Source organism: Lemur catta, chromosome 5, assembly GCF_020740605.2.
Source record: "Lemur catta isolate mLemCat1 chromosome 5, mLemCat1.pri, whole genome shotgun sequence".
Classification (NCBI taxonomy): Eukaryota; Metazoa; Chordata; class Mammalia; order Primates; family Lemuridae; genus Lemur; species Lemur catta.
Genome location: NC_059132.1, coordinates 50,837,835 through 50,862,569, shown reverse-complemented (window position 1 = coordinate 50,862,569; position 24,735 = coordinate 50,837,835). Strand labels below are relative to the sequence as shown.

At 37.6% G+C, this 24,735-nt stretch overlaps 1 protein-coding gene across 6 annotated transcripts in view; it reads left to right on the top strand.

The window, feature by feature from the left end:
* Nucleotides 1-3,035, top strand: part of HIVEP1 (HIVEP zinc finger 1) — a 147,155-nt gene extending 144,120 nt beyond the window's left edge. For all 6 annotated transcript variants that reach the window (XM_045551760.1, XM_045551764.1, XM_045551761.1 and 3 more), the window contains one exon: nt 1,314-3,035. In XM_045551760.1, the coding sequence (XP_045407716.1) occupies nt 1,314-2,492 (1,179 nt within the window). In that variant the 3' untranslated portion in view covers nt 2,493-3,035. The remainder of the gene's footprint in view (nt 1-1,313) is intronic.
* The last annotated feature ends 21,700 nt before the right edge of the window (nt 3,036-24,735 follow it).

Below are 24,735 nucleotides of genomic sequence, written 5' to 3'. Positions count from 1 at the left end.
AGACAGATCCTGGGACTGGTTCATTCCATGGCCCCCCGTGACTCATTTTTCCATTGTTGATGCGATGGATTCCCACTACGTTAACGGCACATTTAGCACTTTGCCCCCGTTGGCAAGACTGCTGCTAGTTTCCGTGGCAAAGTTAACGTGACCCAGAAACATATCAAGAAGTTCACTTTGCTGGAATGATCAAATTGCTGTAGCAGCCTGGGAGAGCTTTCTCCCCGAGCACTAGCTGAAGGCAGACACAGGCCTCCGGAAGGGCCCGCTCCATGCGCTGAGCGATTCCCTGCCCTAGCTCTGGCTGGCTGTGACAAGTGATTAATTCCGGGAGGAATGCATTCTCCTCTCGTTGACAGTTCTCTTACCTCTGGTACATATTGAATATTACAATAGAATTTTTTTCTAAATGCGGAAGATTTTGATTTGCTAGGTAACGGAGAAAAATAAAAAGACTGTAAAAACTTGGATTTTTATAGACAGTCTAGCCTAAATTAATAGAACTTAGTTAAATTATACTAATATTTAAATTAAATTATTAACATAGAAATTAAGTTAATATGTAAATCAATGTAGCTCTAAAGTATAGCGCTAGATATTATCAAGGAAAAGCTTATATTTAGATAATAATCTTGGATGGGAGGGAGGATGGGCCAGATGTGTCCCTTCCAATAACAGTTCATGACTTTAATATTGGCCACCCATGCTCTAAGCTGCTTTATCCCAAAATCTTTTGCCCACTCACCGGATCCTGGAAATCTGGTTTTCAGTAGACATTTCGTAAAATACAGATGAATGAATAAATGAACGTACAACTGCAGACCTTTTTCTTAATGATGCCTCTTTACTTCATAAGCAAATAATCCTTCAGTTAATTTTTTCCCCAATGAGTTGACACTCACAGCCAACTAATACCTCAGTTCCCTAGCAACTCCTAATCTCTGAAATAAGGTGGAGCTGTTGGCATCAGGAACAATAACAGCAACAACATGAGAATATAACTGTGCCCACCTCTCAGGTTTATGCTCAGCAGATGAGGATAGCCAGGAAATTGGTTTGAAAAATGCAAAGGACCATACAAAATGTGTTCCTGTTATTTCTACTAGAAAAGAAAGAAATTATATATGTAATACTGTTTTTAATCGGAAATTCATTCTTAAAGATCACAATATAATTTTTTAGCAACCTTCTCCTTTTTATAAAATACAAATATATGCACTTTTGCCTCAGGGGAAGGAATAGATTTAGCACTAGCATTTTAGCGCAGTGATGAAGGAAGCCCTGCAGTAAAGGGACTGTTCTCTCGTGTTTAGAGCTGGTCACCCACAGGACTTGCTCCTGCCGCCGCCAAGCGCAGCCCTCAGACGGCAGCGGGGACGCCTTCGGTGGCCTCGCCTCACCGCCACCCTCAGGAACAGAAGCCGCAGACAGCTCTGCAGCCGACCCCGGGCTCGCCCTCGCCGCAGACGCATCTGTTCAGCCACCTGCCTTTGCATTCCCAGCAGCAATCGAGGACACCTTATAACATGGTTCCAGTTGGGGGAATCCACGTGGTACCCGCCGGCCTCACCTACTCCACGTTTGTGCCCCTTCAGGCTGGGCCCGTGCAGCTTACGATCCCGGCTGTCAGTGTCGTCCAAAGAACCACGGGCGCTCCCGGGGACACGGCCACAGGGGTGTCTGGCACTACAAACCCCGCTGGAGTGGCTGAATTAAGCAGCGTTGTGCCATGTATTCCCATTGGCCAAATCCGTGTGCCCGGCCTTCAGAACCTCAGTACGCCGGGCTTGCGGCCCCTTCCGTCGTTAAGCATGGAAGCGGTCAAGATCGTCGGCCTCGCCAACGCGAACGGGGCCCCGCCGGTGCACCCCCCGGGACTGGCGCTCAGCGCCGTGGGCCTGCAGGTCCTGACTGCGAACCCTCCCCCCCAAAGCAGCCCCGGCCCCCCGGCCCACCTTCCAGGCCTCCAGATCCTGAACATAGCGCTGCCCGCTTTGATCCCCCCGGCCGGCCAGGTTACCGTCGATGCGCAGGGAGCCCCCGAAATACCTGCCTCACACAGCCAAGCGTGCGAGACACAGCCCGCGCAGACTTCTGCGGCCGACGCCAACCCGGTCGGCAGGACCGAGTCTCCTCAGGGGTCACCGAAGGTCCAGCGGGAAAATGCAAAAAAGGTTCTGGATCCACCTGCCCCTGCAGGTGACCACGCCGGGCTGGATGGCTCAAGCAGAATGGACACAGAGAAGGCAGCCTCGGCGAATCATGTGAAGCCCAAGCCCGAACTCGCCTGCGTGCAGGGCCAGCTGGCGTCGGTGGCAGAACCGCTGCTGAAGGCACATTCGGAAGGTGTCACCAGGCCGCCAGGCCGGCAGAGCCTCTCTCCGGACAGGCAGGTGCTCAGGCCCACAGCGCTGCCCCGAAGGCAGCGCCCCGTGCAGTTCAGCGACGTGAGCAGCGATGATGATGAGGACAGGCTCGTGATAGCAACCTAGTGGGGTTTATTTTTTATTGTTTCTTTTTTTAATAACACTTAAAGGTTTCTTTGAAAACCCTCCTTTCCTTAAAGCACATTTTTCTGACATAAACTCATGACTAATCTTTGTGCAATCATGAACTTTTGACCAATAATTGTTGTTTTGTGTCAGCTCCAGCCATTTTTGTACATGTTGTATAGACAATTGTGCCTTTTAGGAGTTTTATGTTTAGAAACTGTACAAATTGTTGAATATCTATATACATAAAAAATATATTATATATGTATATGAAAACCAGGTAGTTATTTGTGTTTTAGTAAGGAAAACCTGTCAAATAAATCAAATGATTAAATTATATGTTGCACTGTTCAATATAAATTTTATGGCTGTGGGGCAGAGTTTCTGTGTGTAAATTAGTATGTAAACTTCATATTTATTGTATTCATATTAGTCTTTGAAAATAGGTCTGTTCTCCTCCTTGTGTAAGGCTGTAACTTTACACTTCAGACAGATTTTTCTGTGTTATGAAATGTTTCAGTAAAATATTGTTTACTGACTTTACAATTGCTTTAATTGTGCCTTTTTTATGTCATGTAGTCATCAGTACTCTGCATTTGGAAAACAGCCCTAGGTTCCATTCTCTCCGCTCCTCGCCCCTCCCACTCCACCTCACCATGTTGCCCAGGCTGGTCCCAGACTCTTGACTCCTGGACTCAAGCCATCCCCCCACCTCAGCCTCCTGAATAGCTCATGGGACTGTGCAGCACCGCAGCACCTGGCTTTTAGTAGCCTTTCTATGTTGTGAAACTATCTGAAATCGATACAACTGAGAGGCCTATTTTTATTTGTTGAGAAGTCACTTTGTAGTTATTATTAGATGAAATATTTAAGAACACTTGCTGTAAGTACATATAGCATAGAACCTGAAACGTACAAAGTTCCTAAATGTGGGTATGGAAATTTCTAGTAAATGTGAAATAAGTTACACAACAATGATCCTGAGAGCTTGGCATGTGATTATCTCCTGCCCTGGGAGGTTTAACTGTCCTTACTCAATTCAGAAAAGTGGGATGTGGGGAGCCCACCATTACCACTGCAGTGATTTGCATTATTACCTAAGGATTACAGATGATAGGTTTGTGAGAAAAATTTTTAATGCTGGAGTTTGAATATTTAGCACATCATTAAGGCAATGTACTCACATTCTTAAAGGCCTACTTCATGAAGATTGTGGATGTGGATTTGATGAGACAATAGCATGGCCTGTGGGTGGGGAATGGCATATACTAGGGGGTTTAGAGACCCCACCGCTAGCCAGCCCCCTGCCTCATGTCTGTGACGTTGGCAAAGGCACCTGCATCTCAACCTGCATGTCCTGATCTAAATCAAGATCCCAAGCTGCGCAGCAGGCTCTGATGGATCTGTGGGGCTTTAGATGCCTGTTTCTATTTACATTTACACCTTTCCACAGACTTAAGTATCAAAATTCTCAAGAACAATAAAACTACATTTTATATTTTAAGAGATTTGAAAAGAATTTTGGAAACTTTGACCATAGGAATTGCAATGGCCTATTGATATAGTTGTTGAAAAATGAAGTCCATTATCTGTCCAATTTCTCAAAATTAATGTTTTAACTTTGTGTCATGACCTTATGGTAAGCTTTTATTACCTCAAACTTTAAACCAGTATAATAAACATATTCTTAAATCCATAACCATACTTTATATATATGACTCCTCTAAATTCAAAAGTAATGCTCAGAATTTTATAATAGCTTTTGGGTTCTTTTTTAATTTGTATAGAATTTTCTTAATTTTAGGAATTCCTACATTTAACCAAAGATGAAGTGTGATATGCTTAGATGTTCCCTTGGAAATGTCGTAAGACTGTAATTTCCCTTACTCTTATACTTCAGGCTTTTCAAGATTCATTACATTATGCACATACCTTTAATATTAGTGACTGTTGTGCTTTTATGTGGCTTCTCAAATATTTTGCTAGTATTTGAAATGTGCAGCTACATAAATATTACTAAAGTATGGACTATTATGTTTTGAAATAATCACATGGACAAAATAGATAAGGGAATAGTTAATTTTGAACTGCTTCTCCAAAGTCATCTTTTCCCAAAGAGCACCAAAAACTTAATACTCTCAAATACAAATGATTTGCAAATAATATAATTCAGAGACCTGGTGAGACTGCATTTGACTTTTTATTCTGTTGTGCTGTCATGAAAGACCCAGCTCAGTAGAAAACTAGGGTGCAGTGTCATAGCAAGTCTCTTTGATAAATTATTGACAAAACAGGTGAAAAGCATAATGTGTAACAATTTCAGTATTTTCTTGTATGAATCCACTGCAATGCCATCAACAGAAGTGTTAGAAAAAATAGCTGAAGAACCAAAGGTCACTTTGCTAGTTTTCAAAGATTAGTGTATCTGTTTTATGAAAATTTGTTATGCATTAACATAAATCAAGGGCATTCATGTAACTTATTTTCATTTCCCAAACTTTAGGCCACAGTGATAATTATTTCTTTCAGAATGATAATTATCTGATGATATTTTAATGTAGAGATTTTGTTTCTAATTTTTTTTATATAATACAACCATGATATTCTTTTCACAGAAAAAGTATAAACAACACTTTTCTGATTAGTTAATCCCTGACCTGAATTTTAAATGATGGCTTTTAATAAGGATTATAGAATATGATTGTTATTTTTGTTGGAAAGACTGTCAAGATAGTTCATTATTTCTTTCTTGATACGTGCTCAGATCAAATTATAACATCAGTGCTCTTTGTGACTTTCTTGTTTTTAACCTTACATTTTGAGATCAACTTCAACATCAGAAAGGTAATTTTCATTAATTTTGTTTCAAAACCATCTGTAAATTCTAGACACAGTATGTTAAATATCCTTAAGACAAAAATCTCTCAAAGTGATTTCCCATGACTTTGGAGAATTATTTAATATTCAAAGAAGGTTATTAGCTATATATTTATTAATATATTTTAATGGCAGTAACTCCCTGCTGTCATGACCAAAAAAAAAAAAAAAAAACAGATTTAAAGCAAAAATAGTAAAACCTTTTTCTCTACAAATTATTACTCTATACAGACAGTCCCTGACTTACGATGTTTCAACATAGAATTTTTTACTTTAGGATAGTGAGAAAGTTATACACATTCAGTAGAAGCCATACTTTGATTTTGAATTTTAATCTTTCTCTGGCTAGTAATATGGGGTATACAATACTCCTGCAATGCTGGGTGGTGGCAGGGAGCCTGGATCCCAGTCAGCTACGCCATCACAAAGGTAAGCACCTGGTACTATACCATGTACTGTATCTAATAAATTATATGAGATATTCAAGACTTTATTTCAAAATAGGCTTTGTGTTAGATGGTGTTGCCCAACTGTAGGTTAATGTAAGTTTCTGAGCACAGTTAAGGTAAGCTACACTAAGGTAAGTTAGGTGAATTAAATGCATTTTCAACTTAAAAAAATTTTAGCTTACTATGGGTTTATGGGAACATAACCCCACTGTAAATCAAGGAGCATCTGTAATCTGAAAATCATGAGGCATTTACTTAAATATATTGGGTTCCTATTTATAGTCATTGCACACGCAGGCTTATCTGGAACCTTGCTCATACAAGGTTCTGCAAAAGGCACAGAGACATAACCTGCTCTTAGGTATTTCATGTCTTCTGAATCAGGCTTGGATCTGAAAAAGACTCTTGGGCGTCCAAAATCTAGTAAAGATTTAAGTACCAACCAACTCCAATATACTATGCAAGATGCGAAAGAAATTAGAAGGTATGCTTTCTACCCCAAAGGAGCATGTCTGCTTAATACAGATCACATAAACTAGGGAATAATACTAGACTACATACATCATAGAAACCACAGACTATAAATGTATGAGAGTTAAGAAAATTATTGCCTTCAGGAATTAAAACATGGTTTGTGTATGTTGGGGATTGCCGTGTTTTGAAGGAGGTGCAGGATTTGGGACTTTGGAATAGACATGATGCCAAGTAGTGGAACAAAAATAGAGTCACGGAGGCTAAGATGAGCATGTGCCGGGACCAGTCTAGGTGGAAGAGAAGATTCACTCATAGTTCAAAACATACTTATTTAGCACCAACAATGTAGAAAACACCTTGGGAATGCAAATTTAATGCAAATTAAATGCTGTCTTCCCTCCAGGAGCTTAAGTTCTAGTAGAAGAGTAAGTAAGCAAGATGCAAAGTATATTGAGTGGCATAAAAACTGATACAACCAAGTGTGGTAGGATTGCCAGTGAGGGAGAGCTCCTGGCTGAGTTGATCAGGGAATGTTTCAAAGAGAATGTGGTGTCTAAATTTGGCCTTGAAGGGACTTTGTTAAGCAGAGACTGTAGATGGGACGTTATAGATGGAATGTGGAGGAGAATCAGCATTTATCTCTACTATATGCCACCTATAATCTTATTTAATCCTTCTGAGTGTTAAGGGAAAAAAAACTCACACTCTGTAAAATAAAGAGCTTATTCTGAGCCAAGAGTGTATGACCAACAGCCTAGAGCCCATGGCCTCAAGAGGTCCTGAGAAAATGTGCCTGAGGTGGCCAGGTTAGTTTGGTTTTATACATTCACGGAGACAGTAATTACATATAAAATCATAAATCAGTACATGGAAGGTGTACATTGGTTTGGCCTGAAAAGGCTGGATCTCTGGTGGGGGTCGGGGGGTGGCTTGGCATGTTTTAAGTTTAGATAAGGAAGTTTGTTAATCATGGACAAGCCACCAGGCACATGGACAGATACTGAGACTCAAAGTGATCTGTTAAGTAAATGGATGGTTTCCTGCAGGTGTGGTTTAACCTTTGTCTTGCATGGCCTTAGGTCTTGTTAATGATTTAGTATCTTATTGTTATAAACAGTTAACTTCAAAAGGGAGGGGGCATGACAAGTTGTGTCCAATCTCCCTTCTCTTCATGGCCAGCACCTCAGCTTTAAGGTTTTCTGGGGTCCCCTTGGCCAAGAGGGGGTCCATTCAGTCAGCTGGGGGGCTTAAGGTTTTATTTTAGTTCATAGGAACAGGAAGGATTATCTTCCCATTTTATAGGTGAGGAGGTTGCCTCTCCCAAATGTTACGAACCCTTGTCCTGCAGTTGCTGGAGCTGATATCTGAAACCAGGATTGTGTGATGCACCAGCACCGCACTTACACAAAGGTGCAGGAAACGTGAAAGCACTGAGACCAAGGGAATAAACAATGTCATGATAACATTATGGGCTGGATTTAAGGATGATTAGTACTGTGTGAGCTCGTCATATGGAAAGGGCACTCTGTGGGTCAGAGTCATGTAAGGAAAGGAGCACAGGCTTTAGATTCAAAAGACCTTCTACAACATCATTTCTCTAATGTGCTAATAATTTATGGAGGGGGGTGGCAATCACAGGACAGCAAAAGTAAGGAGGAAAGGAAAGTAATGCAGAGGAGAATTGAAAGCAAACAGGTTATCCATTGCCAAGTTGGCCACAGTATCCTTTCTTTTTAATTGGTAAATGCAATAGGAGACGTTTGTTGATGCCCAAATAGATGAGTCTCAGTGTACAAGACGATTCAACCAACTGGAGAGACGGGCTGGATATGAGTAAGGCAGACTTTAACAGGAAAGCAGCTCTGGTTCTTGGGCTGAAAACTTAACTGTACTAAGAAACACAGCAGTTTCATTTATACAAAGTTCAGTATGTGCCATCCTCCTCCCCTTTCTCTCCCCACCTCAAGAAAAAGCATAATCTTGGGAATATTAGAAATACATTATTTAGACCCAGGTAAAAGATAGCCATGTTCTAGTCCCTCATGATCAGCAGCCTGGGAGCTTCCTTCAAAACTGGGATTTGTGAACTCCTAGCTTGAATAAGGTACAGACAAATGAGCACGTTTTGAGGCCAGGCACAGAAGGCTGGAGACAGGACAACCTGATGATTCCTCATGATGGCTAAGAAAGCACCTAGGGAGAGTCACAGAGCAGAAATAATATGGAGGAAGTTGTCTTTCCAGTGGGGGAGCGAGAGTTCAGGGATTATGAAGGAAGGGCAGGTGGGCATTTGTAAGGGACACTCCATGCCCCCATTAATGTCTCCATTAATTTTTATGTGAAACCAGTTTTAACCTAACAGCAGGAAGCTAGTGGGAATTCATGGTTCACAAATAAAACTCATTTTTGCATAATAACCAGACATAAACATGGAGGAACATACTCATCTTTAAGGAAGACTGCAAGACTGCAAGATCTAGTATTATTCACACCAGTCCTTCAAGACTGTGGTCCCCAACCCCCAGGCCACAGACCTGTCCCATGGTCTGTTCGGAACCCAGGCCACACAGCAGGAGGTGAGCGGTAGGGGAGTGAGCAAAGCTTCATCTGTATTTACAGCCACTCCCCATTGCTCGCATCACCGCCTGAGCTCTGCCTCCTGTCAGATCAGCGATGGCATTAGATTCTGCATTATGGTGAGTTGTATAATTACTGCATTATATATTACAATGTAATAATAACAGAAATACAGTGCACAATAAACGTAATACACTTAAATCAGCCCAAAACCATCCCCCCTGAACCTAGTCTGTGGAAAAATTGTCTTCCTTAAAACCAGTCCCTGGTGCCAGAAAGGTTGGAGACCACTGCTTTAAGCTATCACGATCAGTGAGGGGAGGAGATGCTTAAATGTCCTTCCCTCCACTTGATTCTGAAGCAGTGAACACTGAGAGTTTGGATTCTGGGAACAGGATCTGCTCTGAGGAAGCTGACAGGGGCAGCTGAGATGAGCCCAAGGCTGGGATCCATGATCCACCCACATTCTACAGGGTGTCCCAAAAGTCTCCATACAAAGGATAAATTTTGGAAAATTTTGTAATGAATATTTGGTAAACAAAGGTACATTCAGCTACAATTCCCCATTTTCCCAATGTATGGCAAATTTGGAGACACCCTGTATTATCAAGAAGAAGGATCAGGCAGACATTTTTCTCAAAGTCATGAATCAAGTTTTGCTCAGTTTGGAGTTTTGGCCTTTTAGACATAATTAAAATAAATAGTCCCTGTGACATTTAACAAAGGTTTTCTAATTATTAAGACTTTGCTTTTATTCTCTGAGAAGCTAGGGTTGTCTCATTCCATCATGCCTGAGGCTTACATTAGATACTGAAGGATTATATTTTTGAGGTGTCAGATAGTTTTGGTGGAAGTGGGTATTACATATTGAGGTAATGATGGAAGAATGGAAGTTAAGGATCTAAGTAAGCTTTTATTTTTATTTCCCCCCCACCTCGGCCATAAATCTAATTCTGAAAAGATGTAACTGATTTAGGTGATTGTTATGGCACTTCAAACTAAATAAGAAAATATCCTGGCTTAAAGAGATATCTATAAATCAGTTTTCAAATTAGGTAAGTTTTCTTAGTTACTTAAACTGACAAGATATTCTTACTAGATAGAAGCTTTGAGATTATATGCAGGTCATGCTCTGTTGGTATGATAGAGTATTTTATGAACAAGTCACATTATATATGATGCAGCATCTTTAGTTTTAACAATTACAACAAATGCGGTACTATATGATGTTATCCCCATTTTATGGTTGAGAAAATTGCTCAGGATTACAAAGCTAGTTTAGTAGCAAGGCTGGGATTTAAAACTAGGTCCATTTTTTTCCATTGTAGGATGCTGCTTTTTCGGCAATGATTTACAGTAATTGGGTTGTATTGTATTCATTTTTAGGTGACAGTCTATTTAGCATTCATAAAGCATTCCATTTAAATTTTCTACTGAAATGAGTCTGTCCAGTATATTTGTGTAGATAATAGATTTTATAACCTTTTTCTATGCCCTTTCTCACAATTGATATAATATTAGGCATAAAAATATTTAGTGAAGAAACATTTAATTTAAATAGCAGGAGATAAAAGGGCTATCCAAAGTGACAATTCTAATCAAGCATAAAATGTGTATATTTCCAAGTATATTAGGTTTCAATTATGAATCATTATTCAGAAAAATGTCTTTGTTACATATCGCATGATGATATGTTAGGTTGAAGGGAGGAAAGTTGAGCATAGATTCACATTGTTTCGGGTATAACCATGGTTTGAACACAGCACAACATATAACAATATTTTAAGTCCCTGAGTTTAATACTTTCAGAAATATTTCCAAAAAGAAATGAAGCAATTTTCCATTGCATTTGAGAGCAAAGATAGTTATTTAACATATTTCTCCTAGGAAAGGTGGCATCAAATTGTACTGCTTTTTTATGCACAGATTTAAATATAATGGAAAGAAAGCAATAATAGGAATTTCAATGGAAAGGAAGATGTTTATAAATTTTATGTACAAAGGCAGTGAAAGAGAAAAAGAAATATTTGTTTTATTTAGCAAGTGAATCCATAGCGGTATAAGCCAATAGAGGTCACTATACAGAAGTTAACTTTTTTTCTTCTTCTAATTCTTACTTTTGGTTCCTGAAATGTGGAAGTGAATCATTAAATATCTTTTATGTTGTCCATGTATTTGTGGGCTCTAAAAAGATATTTCATGACAACCAATAGACATTTGTTATGTAGTTGGTTTTGCTTGAGACAAGACATCTTTCATTTGTTTTCAGTTACTTAAAAGACAGTATGTTTAGTTACCTATGAATGTTGCCGACTGGGATCTAAAGAAAGCATGTTAGGTGAAAGACATCAAGGCTTTACATTCCTGGAGGTCAGTCATGGAAAGAAAAGCCAGCTTTGAGATCAGTCAATTAGCCAGGCATGCTTAGTTTTCTTTGCTAATAGCAAGGCTTATTTTTGTCCAGTAGGGTCAAATGTTAAGACTGGTTTTGATTCAGCAGTTGTACCCTTTGATATATTTGAATTTAGTTGTTTGGGGACATCTCTATACATTCCTTATACAGCAAGACATTTTCCCTTATTTCAGCATTCATATTCGCTAGGAATAGTTTACAATTTCATGCAGAGTCTACTTATTTATAATCAACCACATGCAATCATAATAATTATTGACTGAAAAATCCAGTCTTCATTAAAAGGATGCTAACTATTCTAATGAAATAACTTGCATTATTTCATAGTCTACAAATCTTTTGAATCCATGTAGATTAGAAGAAACTGAACTTTAAAAAATCATCTACGGGGTGAAAAATAAAATAATTTTAAAAATTTACTTAAAAAAATCAGACCCAAATTATTAAGGACTTCTTTTTGTTAATGGCCATGAAGTTAGATACCTAATAAAAAATAATTTTCGTGGTCTCAGCCTCCATTGGAAATAGTTGTAAAATACTCACTACTGTGGTGTATCAACCCTCTTTGATGCTTAAAGCAACCCCGAGTGCCTCCAGGTCAGTGCTCTGATGGTCCTTTAAATGGAGATAAAGATCAGAGTTGACACAGGGACCCCAGGGACCAATCCTAGAAAAATGTTTTGTTTGTTTTGTTTTGTAACTAAACAAATTCCTGCGAACACTTTGTTGTCATTTTTCTAAATCCTTCAAAAAAAGAGGGATTTGGGAGACACAATAGATTCAGGCATCAAAACCCTTAAAAGTTTCTGCTATAGGTAGAGTCATATGTTCTTCAGAATTTCAGTTGAAAAAGATAAAATATTTTCATGACAGACTTTTATTATCTCTTAGAAGCACTTAAAGTTTTCTGTTTCTGTTACTTTTATTGTAGCTATTTAAATAACTGTCTCTTCACCATGAAGAATACGTGCTTGATGTATTTGTAAATAATTTGTAATGTAAATGATTTGTAAAAACTGTACATTTTGTTAATTCAATCCAGAGTGGGGGTCCACTTAGATCTGTCGGCTGGAATGTGGTGAACTTTAGTTCAATCTCTGCACAAGGATTATTTCAATGGCTATAGATTGTATCCCTAATTGTTATGTCATCTCACAAATTTATGACCAAATGGGGTATGGACAAAAGAGAATAGATTTGCAAAAAATATGTCAAGGTTTATAATTTACACATTGCAGCAATATTATTAGTATCTGATTAATGATTAATTCACAAATTATTAACTACTTATTAGCATCTAATTACTATTAGTGTCTAATTAATACTAGTGCTGATGTTTTATAGTTTATCTTTTTGTCAAATCAAAATATAAGTTTAATTTTAGGTTCTTTTAAGTATTGCGTATGGAAACAAGTAACATAGTGCTTAAGAACAGATTGCCTGGATCTCAAATCCCAGGTCGACAACTTACCAGCTAATTGTCAAATTATTTATTTTGGGGGTTTCAGTTTTCTCACCTGTAAGTTAGGGCAAAAGTAAGTACCCATGTGACAGAATTTTGGGGGAAGATTAAAGCTGTAAAAGATTAAAGTATGTAAGGTAGTTCACAATTCCTGGTGCACAGTAATATCTCAAGAAATGTTAGCACTAATTATTAGAGTTTTTCAATCATTCTGAATGCTTTACAATGGAACAGATACTAATGAGGCAGTTACCACATGCAAGACCATGGTGAGATCTTTATCTGTGATTCTGTTAAAAACTCCTTACACCCTGTTATTAAATGCGGTGCTATGTTTAAAATGTTTTCTAAGTGCTTTGCAGAAAAGCCAGACTAAGCGGAACTAAAATGAATAAACCAACAGTCATCTCTAACAGCTTGCGTGAACTCTTCTTTCTTAAAGTTCAAAAAAGTCAAGTCTTCCTGTGCATTCTCAAAAAGAAGATAGGCTGTCGGTTGGCGGGAGAGTGTGTGCAATCTTTGTGGATGATGAAGGATAATCTGGAAAGGAGTGTACACATTTCCTGGGCTCTGCTGGGGTTGGCTTTATTCTTGGTGGAACCTAGCAGGGAGTGGACACAGAGAGGCGTTTTCTTCACAGGGGATCACAGCTGGGCCCTCCATAGAGCCTGGGCCTGCCCAGAGACCAGCCCTAGATAACAAACCTCTTGACGCTACCAGGAGCCCAAGTCAGCCGCTTAGTCTGATGCGTCTCTAGTAATGCTGGAACCCATTGCCTGGCAACGTCCAGGTGAGCCCCGACGACAGGATATCTGAATTAGAACGTTAGGCGGTGATTAGAAATAGTTGATAACTCAGAGTGGTATATGGTTTGACACTAGGTAGTTTCATTTTTTTAAGTCTTGGGTGTGTTTTGAGAATCAGAGGACTTTAGGAATAAAAAGCAAACTTGAGCTCACTCCTCCATTTAATAAATGAAGAAAGTGATGTCCAAAGAGGGTAAATACTCTCCATTCTTCAAAAGTGATACAAAGGGGCCACGTTCATGGTAGGAACCAGCACAGGCTCTGGAGACACAGTGCCTGGGATCATATCCTTCCTCCTCTGCCTACAAGCTTTCTAAACTAGAGGAAGTCATCAAACCTCCCTGTACCTCAATTTCCCCATCTATAAAATGGGCATAATAATCCCAACCTCAGAAATCAGTGTGAGGATTAAATGAGATCTCATATAGGGTGTTTAGTAGAGGACCTACATAGCCCATAGTAAGCACTCAAATTCCCTCTTATTTCTATTACATTAATTGTTATTAATTTGGGGAGACAAAAGTTGGAAATCTGAAACCAGAAGATAGTGGCTGACAATCAGACATCCCTTCATGCTCTCTAATTTTTGACTTTAAACCACAATGTGTCTTTCTAATGCACTAGCTAAGCAATAGGGAGAATTTTTGTGTTTGGTAATATTTGTTTTTGTTTTTAATTTGTATGTCTCCCATGTCAGCATTCAAAGCACTCGAGAGAACCAGATAGTGTTTGAAAGGCTTTGATTTGTTGGGTTTATGTTTCTTGTGACTTTAATTTGAATCACCTAAGATAACATTTCAAAGCATAACTACAAAACAGGAAGCTATAAGCTTATAAGGAAATACATAGAATGCTACTTTTATGACATTGAGGTAGAAAGGGCTTGCAGGTAGGAAACAAAAACCAAAAATCATGAAGGTTCATAAATTCAAGTTCATCAAGAGGTGAAACATTGGTGCTATACAAAAACATTAATATGTTCCAAAGACAAGTTAGATTGGGAAAAGACATTTGCTTTTATATATCTGACAGAGGCTTCTCATCCAGAACATATTTAAAGTATTTTACAAGTCAGTAAGAAAAAGTCAAACTACCCAGTAGGAAAATGTTCAAAAGGTAAGAATACATGATCATAGTAGAAAAAATACAATTGTTCAACAGATACAAGGAAAAAAATGTACATCTTCAACAGAAATGAGAGAAATGCAAATTAAAATGAAATAAGGTTTTTTTATAACCAGATAGGCAAATATTAAAAATCTAAGCACATCTGGTGTGGGTGAGGTTGTGGAGGGAGCAGTGTCTTCAGACTGGCAGAGAGAGGTCTGAGTCGATGGAGCTGTTCCAAAGCACAATTTAGTGGCGTTTATTAGAACTAAAAATGCAGAGTCTATGTATCAGCAATCCCCACTTCCCCATATCAGCCCTATAGGAACACTGACCAGCAGGACATGAACAAAAAAATTCATTGTGTGATTTTGTTGTTGTTGTATTGAAAAATTGTAAACAACCTAAATGTCTTTCAATAGAGTAATGCCTGAATAAACTATAGCATTTTCCTTCTCTGGAATACTAGGTGTGACTAAAAAGAAAGCATCAGAGGGATGGATCGATCTCCAAGACATATTTTGAGATAAAAATAACCAGCTGCAGAAGAATTCATACTATACGATACAATTTATATTAGAAATACAGAGAGACATAAACAAATGGAGTATAGAATTATGCAGTCATATATCTTTATGCAAATGCACAGGACAAGGCATGAAATGGCACAACTCCTAGCACTGGACGTCGCCAGGGAGGCACTGAAGTTTGTGGGAAAGGCATTCAGGGTCTGGTTGCATTTTATGGGGCAAATGAATAATACATACACTTGTTTTCTACCGGAGCTGAGAACGAATCAATATGTAGATGGAGACCCAAATGCCAGTGTTGTGACTGATGAAGGCTATAATGGAGCAGGTGGCTTAGTTCACGACCAAATGGGCTTGTAGTGGTTGTTCCCTCACCTGCTATCATTTTTGCCTTCCCTGCATTCATTCCCATGCCAGCCCCACCCCTGCCACCAGGCCAAGCTTTGGGACAGTTCACGAGAAGGGGAGTTTAGTTCTGGGTAACTCCACATTGGTCGGAGCCAGAAAGTAGAGATCGATTTCTCAATCTTGTAGTTTTTTGTAGGTTGGCTCTACCGTACTTAAAAATGTGCACCAGTGGTGGTCACCACCAATTAGATAATGTGTTTCTCCATGTCATCCCTGGCAGCGGTGAGGATGGAAGGCATAGAGCACGAGAAGCCCAAGGCCAAGATTGCTCTTGTTATTCTGCTTTTACTGCTACAGTCAGTATTGTTCCATGAAGACGAGGAGTGTATCCCCTAACAGTATTATCTACAAGTAATGTTTTCATGTTTTTTTAAAACAAGAAATGTATTCAGGTAACCAATTAAACAAGACCAAAATTTAAATAGAAATCTACAATGAAGTTAGGCATTTACCCTAACACTAGGTACTTATAAATAATGTTTTAATGCTTCCAAAAAGGAGCATGTCATCATATGCTACATTTTGTGTAATAAAACAAAAATTAAGATTGAAAACATCATGGGAAACTACATAACTATGACATGAATTTTCTTTAAAAAGGATAGAAAGCATTTCTATGAAATTTATGGTGTAGAATTTTAATAAGCTTTACATAAACATCAAGGTACACTAAAGATATTCAACAGCATTTGTGAAATAATGAGAAATAATAATTATTAAAATGTATGACAATCTACCATGTGCCAAGTATTCTGCTAAACACTTTACATCTTTTTTTTTTCATTTAATTATCTTATTAACACTATGAGGTCAGCACTCCTTTTCAGCTAAGGAAACCGAGGCTGAGAATGGGTAAATATTTTTCCAAAGTCCCAGAAAATTTAAGCCCATTTCCATTGTGTATTTATCTTGCTTTTTCTTTATCCATACCCATTATTGAATAAGCTGACTATATGCATTTTAAATTAAAATAAATTCAGCTGTTTTCTTGGCATATGTACTTGCAATGATTCACAAACTTCAATCGTCATCTACTGAGGAGAAAGAGTTCTTTATTCTTATAAGCTATAATTATAAGCATTCAATATTTTTAGAGGGAAAAATGCATCTGTTTATACTGGGTATTTAAAAATCACCTACAGATTTACTCTAATTGTCAGCCTCTCCAAAATTATTATTGTTTCTAAATCCCTTAACAAGTAATTATAAATAGATATTTGGGTATGAAAACCAAGAAAGATATCCAGTGTTTCCTGTATTTCATAAATACCGCATAATTTCCTTCCATCAAAATTTCCATTAGAATACTGTTAATAGTGTTAGGCTACACTCTGCGCTCCAGTATATATGGGAAGAATCCACAAGTTCTTTTCCTTCTGGGCTACCTTAGATCTTACTCTACAGTGTTAGAAGTTTACACAAGAGATTAATAATCAAAAATACGAACATATTTTGTTTTCATTTGCCACAAAGGATCTTTTATTAAAAATGCTGCTTCATGCTGAAGAGGCTTGGGAGGCTCTATCAAGTATGGGGGTAAACAGCACTGATTTCATTAGAATACATTGTACGTGGCTGTACCACAGTGACAGCAGTGTGGTCAGACTCACAGGCTGACAAAGACATGTCCAGGTAAGAGCTGGCGCTATGAATGTGCAGACAGTTTTATAATTCTGATTATACATATGTCTAGCTTGGCTCATAAACTCTATCCAATCTGTTATTGCACAGAACCGAGATAATCCAAAAGAAAAAGTATGTGGGGACTTCCAGTAGAGTCTCTAGACAGAGAAATACACCCGAATGCTGGAACATTTACTTCCTCACTAAAGTCAGTAGTTGAAAATGTGCGTATTACTCTGGGTGCCATTATACTAACCCAAGTGTGCGAAGGTGAGCACTTGGCTCTGTCAGTGTGTAGATTTGGTTTTTCTCATGTCTTAAAACATGGAAGCTGACATCTTGATGACACAGCTTAAAATCCTTTTTTTTCTCTTTTGATTGTGATAATGCATTTCGTGGTACAAACAAAAGAAGCTACTGTTTTATCTGCAAAAATAGACTGAGATTATGATCAGAGCCAAGATATAGAAACTATAGAACACCTCACGTTTGTTCTCCCAAAACCTGATTCCCCAGATATACAAATTCATCATTCTATAGTTTATTCTCACTGCATTTTCCTAGGATTTGGAAATTAGACAAGTCCATACATGGGGTGCACAATTTCAAGCACTTGTTGTATTAAAAATAGGTTACAAAGATAGCATGAAAAAGAAGAAAGCAATTTAAGATGCTAATTAAAGCACCTAAAAATAAATTTTATTAACTTGTCATGTGGCAAAGTCAAAGAGAAAATAATTCACACATATTATCAGTACAATTTTTTCTTTTTGTTTTTAAAACAAAAATTTTCTTTTTATTTAAAGAAAAACTAAGAGAAAGGAAAGGACATGAGGAATCGCACTCAGAAACTGCTGCTTCATGCCATGCCTCAAGGATTTAAAGCAAAAGGATGAAAACAACAGCATATAGATCATAGAGCTAGCAGATTATTGGCAACTCTAAGAGATTTATTGCTCCCTGCCCCTTCTTCCAACTAGTATTAATAGCAAAAGTTCTGATGGCGTGTGAATTAATGTGAAATCAGGTTTTGTAGTGATTTCAAATAAAATTTTCACTTTCATTTAGGGCTGAAGGAAATGCCTGTTTCTTTGAAGAAGAAAGATGAGGTGACATTGTGGCTGAGTCTTGGACCAGGGGCCAGGGTTCAACATGGGTTCTCCCCCTAGCTCCACCACTTGCATTCTTGGTAACTTGTTCTCTCTGATCTTCCATTTCTTCCTCATCAAAGAATGACACATAGCCAGGCTTGGTGGTGCACGCCTGTAGCCCCAGCTACGCAGGAGGCTGAGGCAGGAGGATCACTTGAGCCCAGGGGTTTGAGGTTGCTGTGAGCCATGATCATATCACGTACTCTAGCCCCAAAAACAGAGCTAAACCTTTTCTAGAAAAAAATAAAATAAAATAAGACACATGTCACTCCTGCCTCAAAAGAGCCTTGTGAGGAAGATCCAATGAAGAAAATGCGGTAGAATAACCTAATAATATAAATAGTACTGTGCAAGTAGGTTTCATTATTAATATCAGGATTTCTTTATGGTTACTAATGGGGGTGACGCTGTGTTTGCTTACTGGACGTGTGGTCTCCATCAGGTGGTGGCCCTACCCAGTGACTCAGGAAAGTATGCACATCTTAGCACTGAAGGAAACCTAATTTTTCTTAAAGTGAGGAAGCAAAAATGATGCCAGCAACCAAACTGCCATATAATATTATTTATGGGGGAGTCTGTGTCACAGGACATTTAAAAGGAGAAAACTTATATATGAAAATGCTCTTTCAACTAAAACAGCTAAGAAAAAATGATTTTTTACAAAAATTCCAGAAAAAATTTAAGCCAAAATGAAACACTAGAATCTTTAGAAGCCTACCAAGCTTAGTTTTAATCCTTTTGAATAAAAACAGGAAACAATGAGAACAAATGAATTCCTAAACAAGGTAAAACAAAGCTGTTGTTTTTACTGGGCTTAACATCCTCTGCAGTACTCACATGAAACAGGAGAGAGAGAGAGAGAGAGAGAGAGAGAGAGAGAGAGAAGGAAAGGCATATTTAAAGGATACGACTCCTCTTCTGTGGAGCAAACTCTGGCTCCAGCACCCTCTTGTGTTTATTAAATATTCTGTGCAAACGTCTGGGTTGCCAGCTACGTTATGGAGTCTGGGAGATGTACTCTTCACTGATCTTTCAGATAAAAGCCCTCGTTTTTTAGATGAGACGTTTGACTGAGATAACTAAGTTTTAATCACTTAATTCAATCTTGTCCTACTTGGACTAGAATTCAGATGTCCTGATTTCTAATCTTCTTGCCACTTTTTATGGTTTTTCACATTTACAAGATAGGATCATTTAATTATTGGACAATGATTTCAACTCATTTTTGGATTCTGTCTAGCCACCTACACTGGAAATCATATTGAAGCACATGCCTTCGAAAGACAGACATGCATCCAAACTAACTGTGTCTTACAAATGTGTTATAACCCTTGAGATAGGAGATACAAAAACAAGGGGTGGAATCTATGCTTACATTTGTCCATGTGAAGTGAATAAAGTTTGAACTATAAATAGCTAACAAAACTAAATTTAAAAGAATTTCAGATTATTAAACTCAATAATACTTAAGGAACTATAGTGGCAGAGATTCTAGACCAAATCACGTTGCTGATATGTATACTTGTATAGATAGATAGTTTCAGGGGGAGGAAGTCTGTCAAAATATAAAAGGGGACTTTTCAAATTCTTCTGTCAGGTCATTTTATTTGAGGGAAGACTTATAGATGATATGCAGTTGCCTTTCTTTTTTGGCTTCAAGAGACTATAGGCAGAGTGTTTTCAGCAAATATGGTTTTCTCAAAGCCTTTGTACTGAGAATGCAGCTAATTATTTGTCTCCACTTTGTGGTCTGATCTCGAATTTTCTAGAATGTTAACTACAAAAGGTTTAGATATTAATACCTTTAAGAACTTTTGACACAAATGTCAATTTTTTTTTCTTTATCATCTACTTACAATTATAGTATCATCATACTAAATACGGACTCAAACAAAATTCTCTTTATTCTACTGTTCCAGAACTGTACACAAAAATGATATATTTTGATCTGTAGTCATTGCCATCTATTAATGTGGCCTTCATAACCAATCCCATTTCAACAGACTATATTTGCATTTTAATTTCATTATGCTCAGAATAATGAAGCAATTGATGGTTTCTTCCATTTTCCTTTTTATTAGTCCTCTTAAATTTGAACTCCAGCCCTTTTGCGCATCAATCTGTTGTCACAGATGGCATTTTTTTAGAATGCATTTTCTATTTCTATGAAGCAGTTTGAATAGAAAAAAAAAATCCCTTCATATCATAAGTTTAAATTCCACCAACACAAACAAAACTTTTTTAAGTGATTATTTGTCTCATGGAGTAAAGGGTTCAGCTGGAAAGTGATATGTATTATAATATTATTTTATTGCAACATTATAAAAATCTTTGTAGAAGGAGTCATTATTTATTTAAAAATAAAAAGCACTAGAAGTCTTTGAAATATTTTTATAAAATTTCAGGCTTAAGTTTAATATACATATATATGCACGTGCTATAAATATATCTATTTAGAGGTAAAATTTCTGAGATAAACATTTTGGTATGAAAAAAAAAGGAACTTCTGGTTGTGGACATGACCAAATAACAGGTTTGGGATTTAACTACTCAAACTAATCAACTCTTAAATGGGACAAAAATTATGAAGTAACTGTTTTTAAACACTGGACAATTTACCACAAAGGTCTGCCATCCTTTTTTTCTTTTTAAGGCAAGCATGAAAATGAGGTTTATTGGGGAGAGAAGGGTAAGATCGTAGAGCAAGAGCAAGATAAGGGTTTACGGAGCAAGATCCATACACCACAGACGGTGACGGGGCCCACTGTTGTAGCAAAAGAGAGAGCGCACGGGGGCCTGGCATGGTCGGAGTCTGTTTGATAGTGCCTGCATTGCGACATCCTTCGTGGCTCAGACATCCCCGTGGAACCACTTTGATTTGACAGTTGGGCGTTATGTGACCTGAGTCTTGCTGTGCACGCGGATCTCTCCATCCTTAAGAGAAAGAAATTACAAGCGCGTAGATGTATCTTAACTTCACCTCAGCTTTCTGCCTGGGCCACTTTTCCAAACTGTGGTACAGGGGGGTTAACCCAGACTGAGAGCAGTGGTCTGGATGGCTGGGTGGAGGAAACATATTAGAGTTCAAGGCTGCTGAGGCAGCTATAATTTATGGAGAAGCCTATCCAGAGAGGAAAAAGCTGCACAGAAAAGTGGCTCTAGAAATCTGCATATAGGTTCCTTTGAGTCGCCGGCACACAGTGTGAAACTCCATGATTCCTGGCAGAGAGGAGCTACAAAGAGGCTATGAGTTGAACTGGGACACTGGGGGCCACACAGTGTCACTGCAGGTCTGACCAGGCAGAATGCAGTCATTTCATTCAGTACGTCAGGCATTCTGTTGAAATCACCAAAAACCCACACCTTAAAAGTAGGGCTAACAACCAAATTTAAAAGTGAGCAAAAGATTTGAATAGATATTTCATCTTAAAAAGATATACATATACATGTGCAAATGGTTAATAAGCACATGGAAATTTGTTCAATATCATTAGTCATTTGGGAAATGTGAATTAAAACAACATTGACCCTACCACTGCACACCCACTGGAATGGCTGTAATAAGAAATCAGATGATACCAAATGTTAACAAGGATATGGAGTAACAGGAACCTTCATGCATTCAGGTGGGAATGAAAATGGTATAGCCACTTTGGAAAACATTTTGCCAGTTTCTTAAAGTGTTAAACATAAATTTATCATTCAATCATGCAAATCCACTTTTAGAATCTACCTAAGAGAGTTAAAAACATACGTCTACACAAGGATAGATCCATGAATGTTCACAGCAACATTATTTATAACGGCCAAAAACAAGTAGCAACCTAAATGCTAGTCAGCTAGTGATTGGATAAACAATATGTGCATATCCATAGGATGGAATTGTATATTCAGCAAGTAAAAGGAATGACAACTGATATACACTACAAAATGTACTAAGCTCAAAATTATGCTAAATGAAAGAAGCTAGACACAAAAGACTATTAGATTTACATGCAATGTCTACAAAAAGAAAATTTATGGAGTCAGATAGCAGGTCAGTGGTTGACTGGAGGAGCTGGAATTGGCTATAGACAGCATGAAGGAACTTTTGGGGATGTTCTTAAACAGGATTGTTGGTGATGGTGAAACAATTCTACAAATTTTCTAAAATCATTGAATTGTTAAAAAAAAAAAAAACAGGAGTATACTCACCATAGAGTAAGTGCTACATCATAAAGCCTAAAGTCAGTTGATCCACCAGTAAATTAACTGCCTGCCAAAATAAAACTCCACATGAAAGAAAGGCAACAAAACCCAGACTCTCAGCAACACAGCAGCTGCAATATTCAGTGTGTGATTAAGTTACTAGACGTGCAAAGAAGCAAGAAAACGTGACCAATACCCAGGAGACAATAAAATCAAAAGAAATAGACCTGAGATGACCCAGATGATAGAATGATAAAATACTTTCAAAGAGTATTATGAAATTTGTTTGAGGATTAAAAGGAAAGCATGGGCATTTTGAGGGAAGAGATGATGAATTTCAGCAGAGAAATCAGAACCATAAAAATTAAACACATGGAAAATCTGGAACTAAAAAAAGTCAGAAATGAAAAATTCACTGGATGGGCTGAATAGCAGATTGGAAAATGCAGAAGAAAGAAACTGAAAACTTAAATATGGAGCAACATAACATCTAAATTTAAATATAGAGACGAAAGATTCCTTAAAAACAAATTTCAGTGGTCTGTTAAGACATTATTAAATGGTAACTAGGGCCGCAGAAGGAGCATAAAAAGAGTTTGGGGCAGAGGAAACATTTATAAAAATCATGGCTGAAAACTTCCCAAAGGTAAAAATGACCACTAACTTCTCATTAAAAATAACACAAGACAGCCAACCAGGAACTTGCATCTTTAAAGAATGGAATGGTTAACCTAAAATTCCATATCTAGAAAATTATTCTTTAAAAATAAAGTTGAGGACATTTTCAGTTAAACAAATTTGAGATCGTATATCCCTCATGGATAGCAATATAAAAGTCAGAAATAAAATATTAGCTAATAAAATCAAAGTCCATCTTTAGGCTGAGTGCCGTGGCTCATGCCTGTAACCCTAGCACTCTGAGAGGCTGAGGCTGAAGGATCACTTGAGCTCAGGAGTTCGAGATCAGCCTGAGCAAGAGCCAGACCCCCCCCATCTCTATAAAAAATATAGAAAAATTAGCCAGACGTGGTGGCAGGCTTGTAGTCCCAGCTACTCGGGAGACTGAGGCAGGAAGATGGCTTGAGCCCAGGAGTATGAGGTTGCAGTGAGCTACTGCACTCAAGCCAGGGCAACAGAGCGAGATTCTGCCTCAAAAAAAAAAAAAAAAATGGATCTTTAAAGAATTGCAAACCACAACCAAGTGGGGTTTGTACCAGCGATGCAAGGAAAACTCCATATGAGCTATCAGATATGAGACAATCAGTTGTTTTACCATATTAACATTACGAAGATGAAAACTCATCATCTTCAGAGATGCTATAAAGGTATTGGATATGTTCTGTGATCTTTAAAAATGAAGTATTCACAAATCATGAATAGATGGATAGTTTCTTAACAAACATACAAGCATTTCTAGGATCATGACCATGCATAACACTATTCTGAAGCATATGTGCATTTAGGCAGGAAAAAGAAATGAGAAATAAAATTTAGGAAAGCAAGAAGCAACTATATTGATATTTGTAAATTCTACAATTGTATACCTGGAAAACATATAAAACAATAAATGAATTTAATAAGATAAAGTTAATATTAAAAATCAATTACTTATATAAACATTATTTAAAACACATAAAGAAAATAAGTCCATTTATAATAGCTATAAAATTACAAGAAACAAATATAAGAAATGTCAAAGATAGATATGAAGAAATTTTTCAAGTGCTACTGAGTAACAAAAATAATATTTGTCCAACTAGAAAGGTATACCCTATTCTTGGGTAGAAATATTCAATAATGTAAAGTTTGATTTTCTTAAAATTAAATCATGAGTTTAATGTGATCTCAATAAAAATACCAGAGAAAATTGTTTTTGGAAATATATGAACTAATTCTAAGTTTAATGGATAAATAAGCAAGCAAAAAACCCCACGCAAATTCTGAAGAAAGATTAATAAAAATTTCCTATTTCTACCAGATATTATAAAGAGTAATTAAAACATTTTATTATCAGTGGGCAAGACTACAGATTATAAAAATAGACAAATATATATTGAATCTATATTTTGTATACAATAATATTTGAATTTCATATCACTAGAGAAATGATCACTTATTTAGTAGATAATAGTGGTAATAATTTAGTAGCCCATCTGGAAAAAAATTAATTAGAACCCC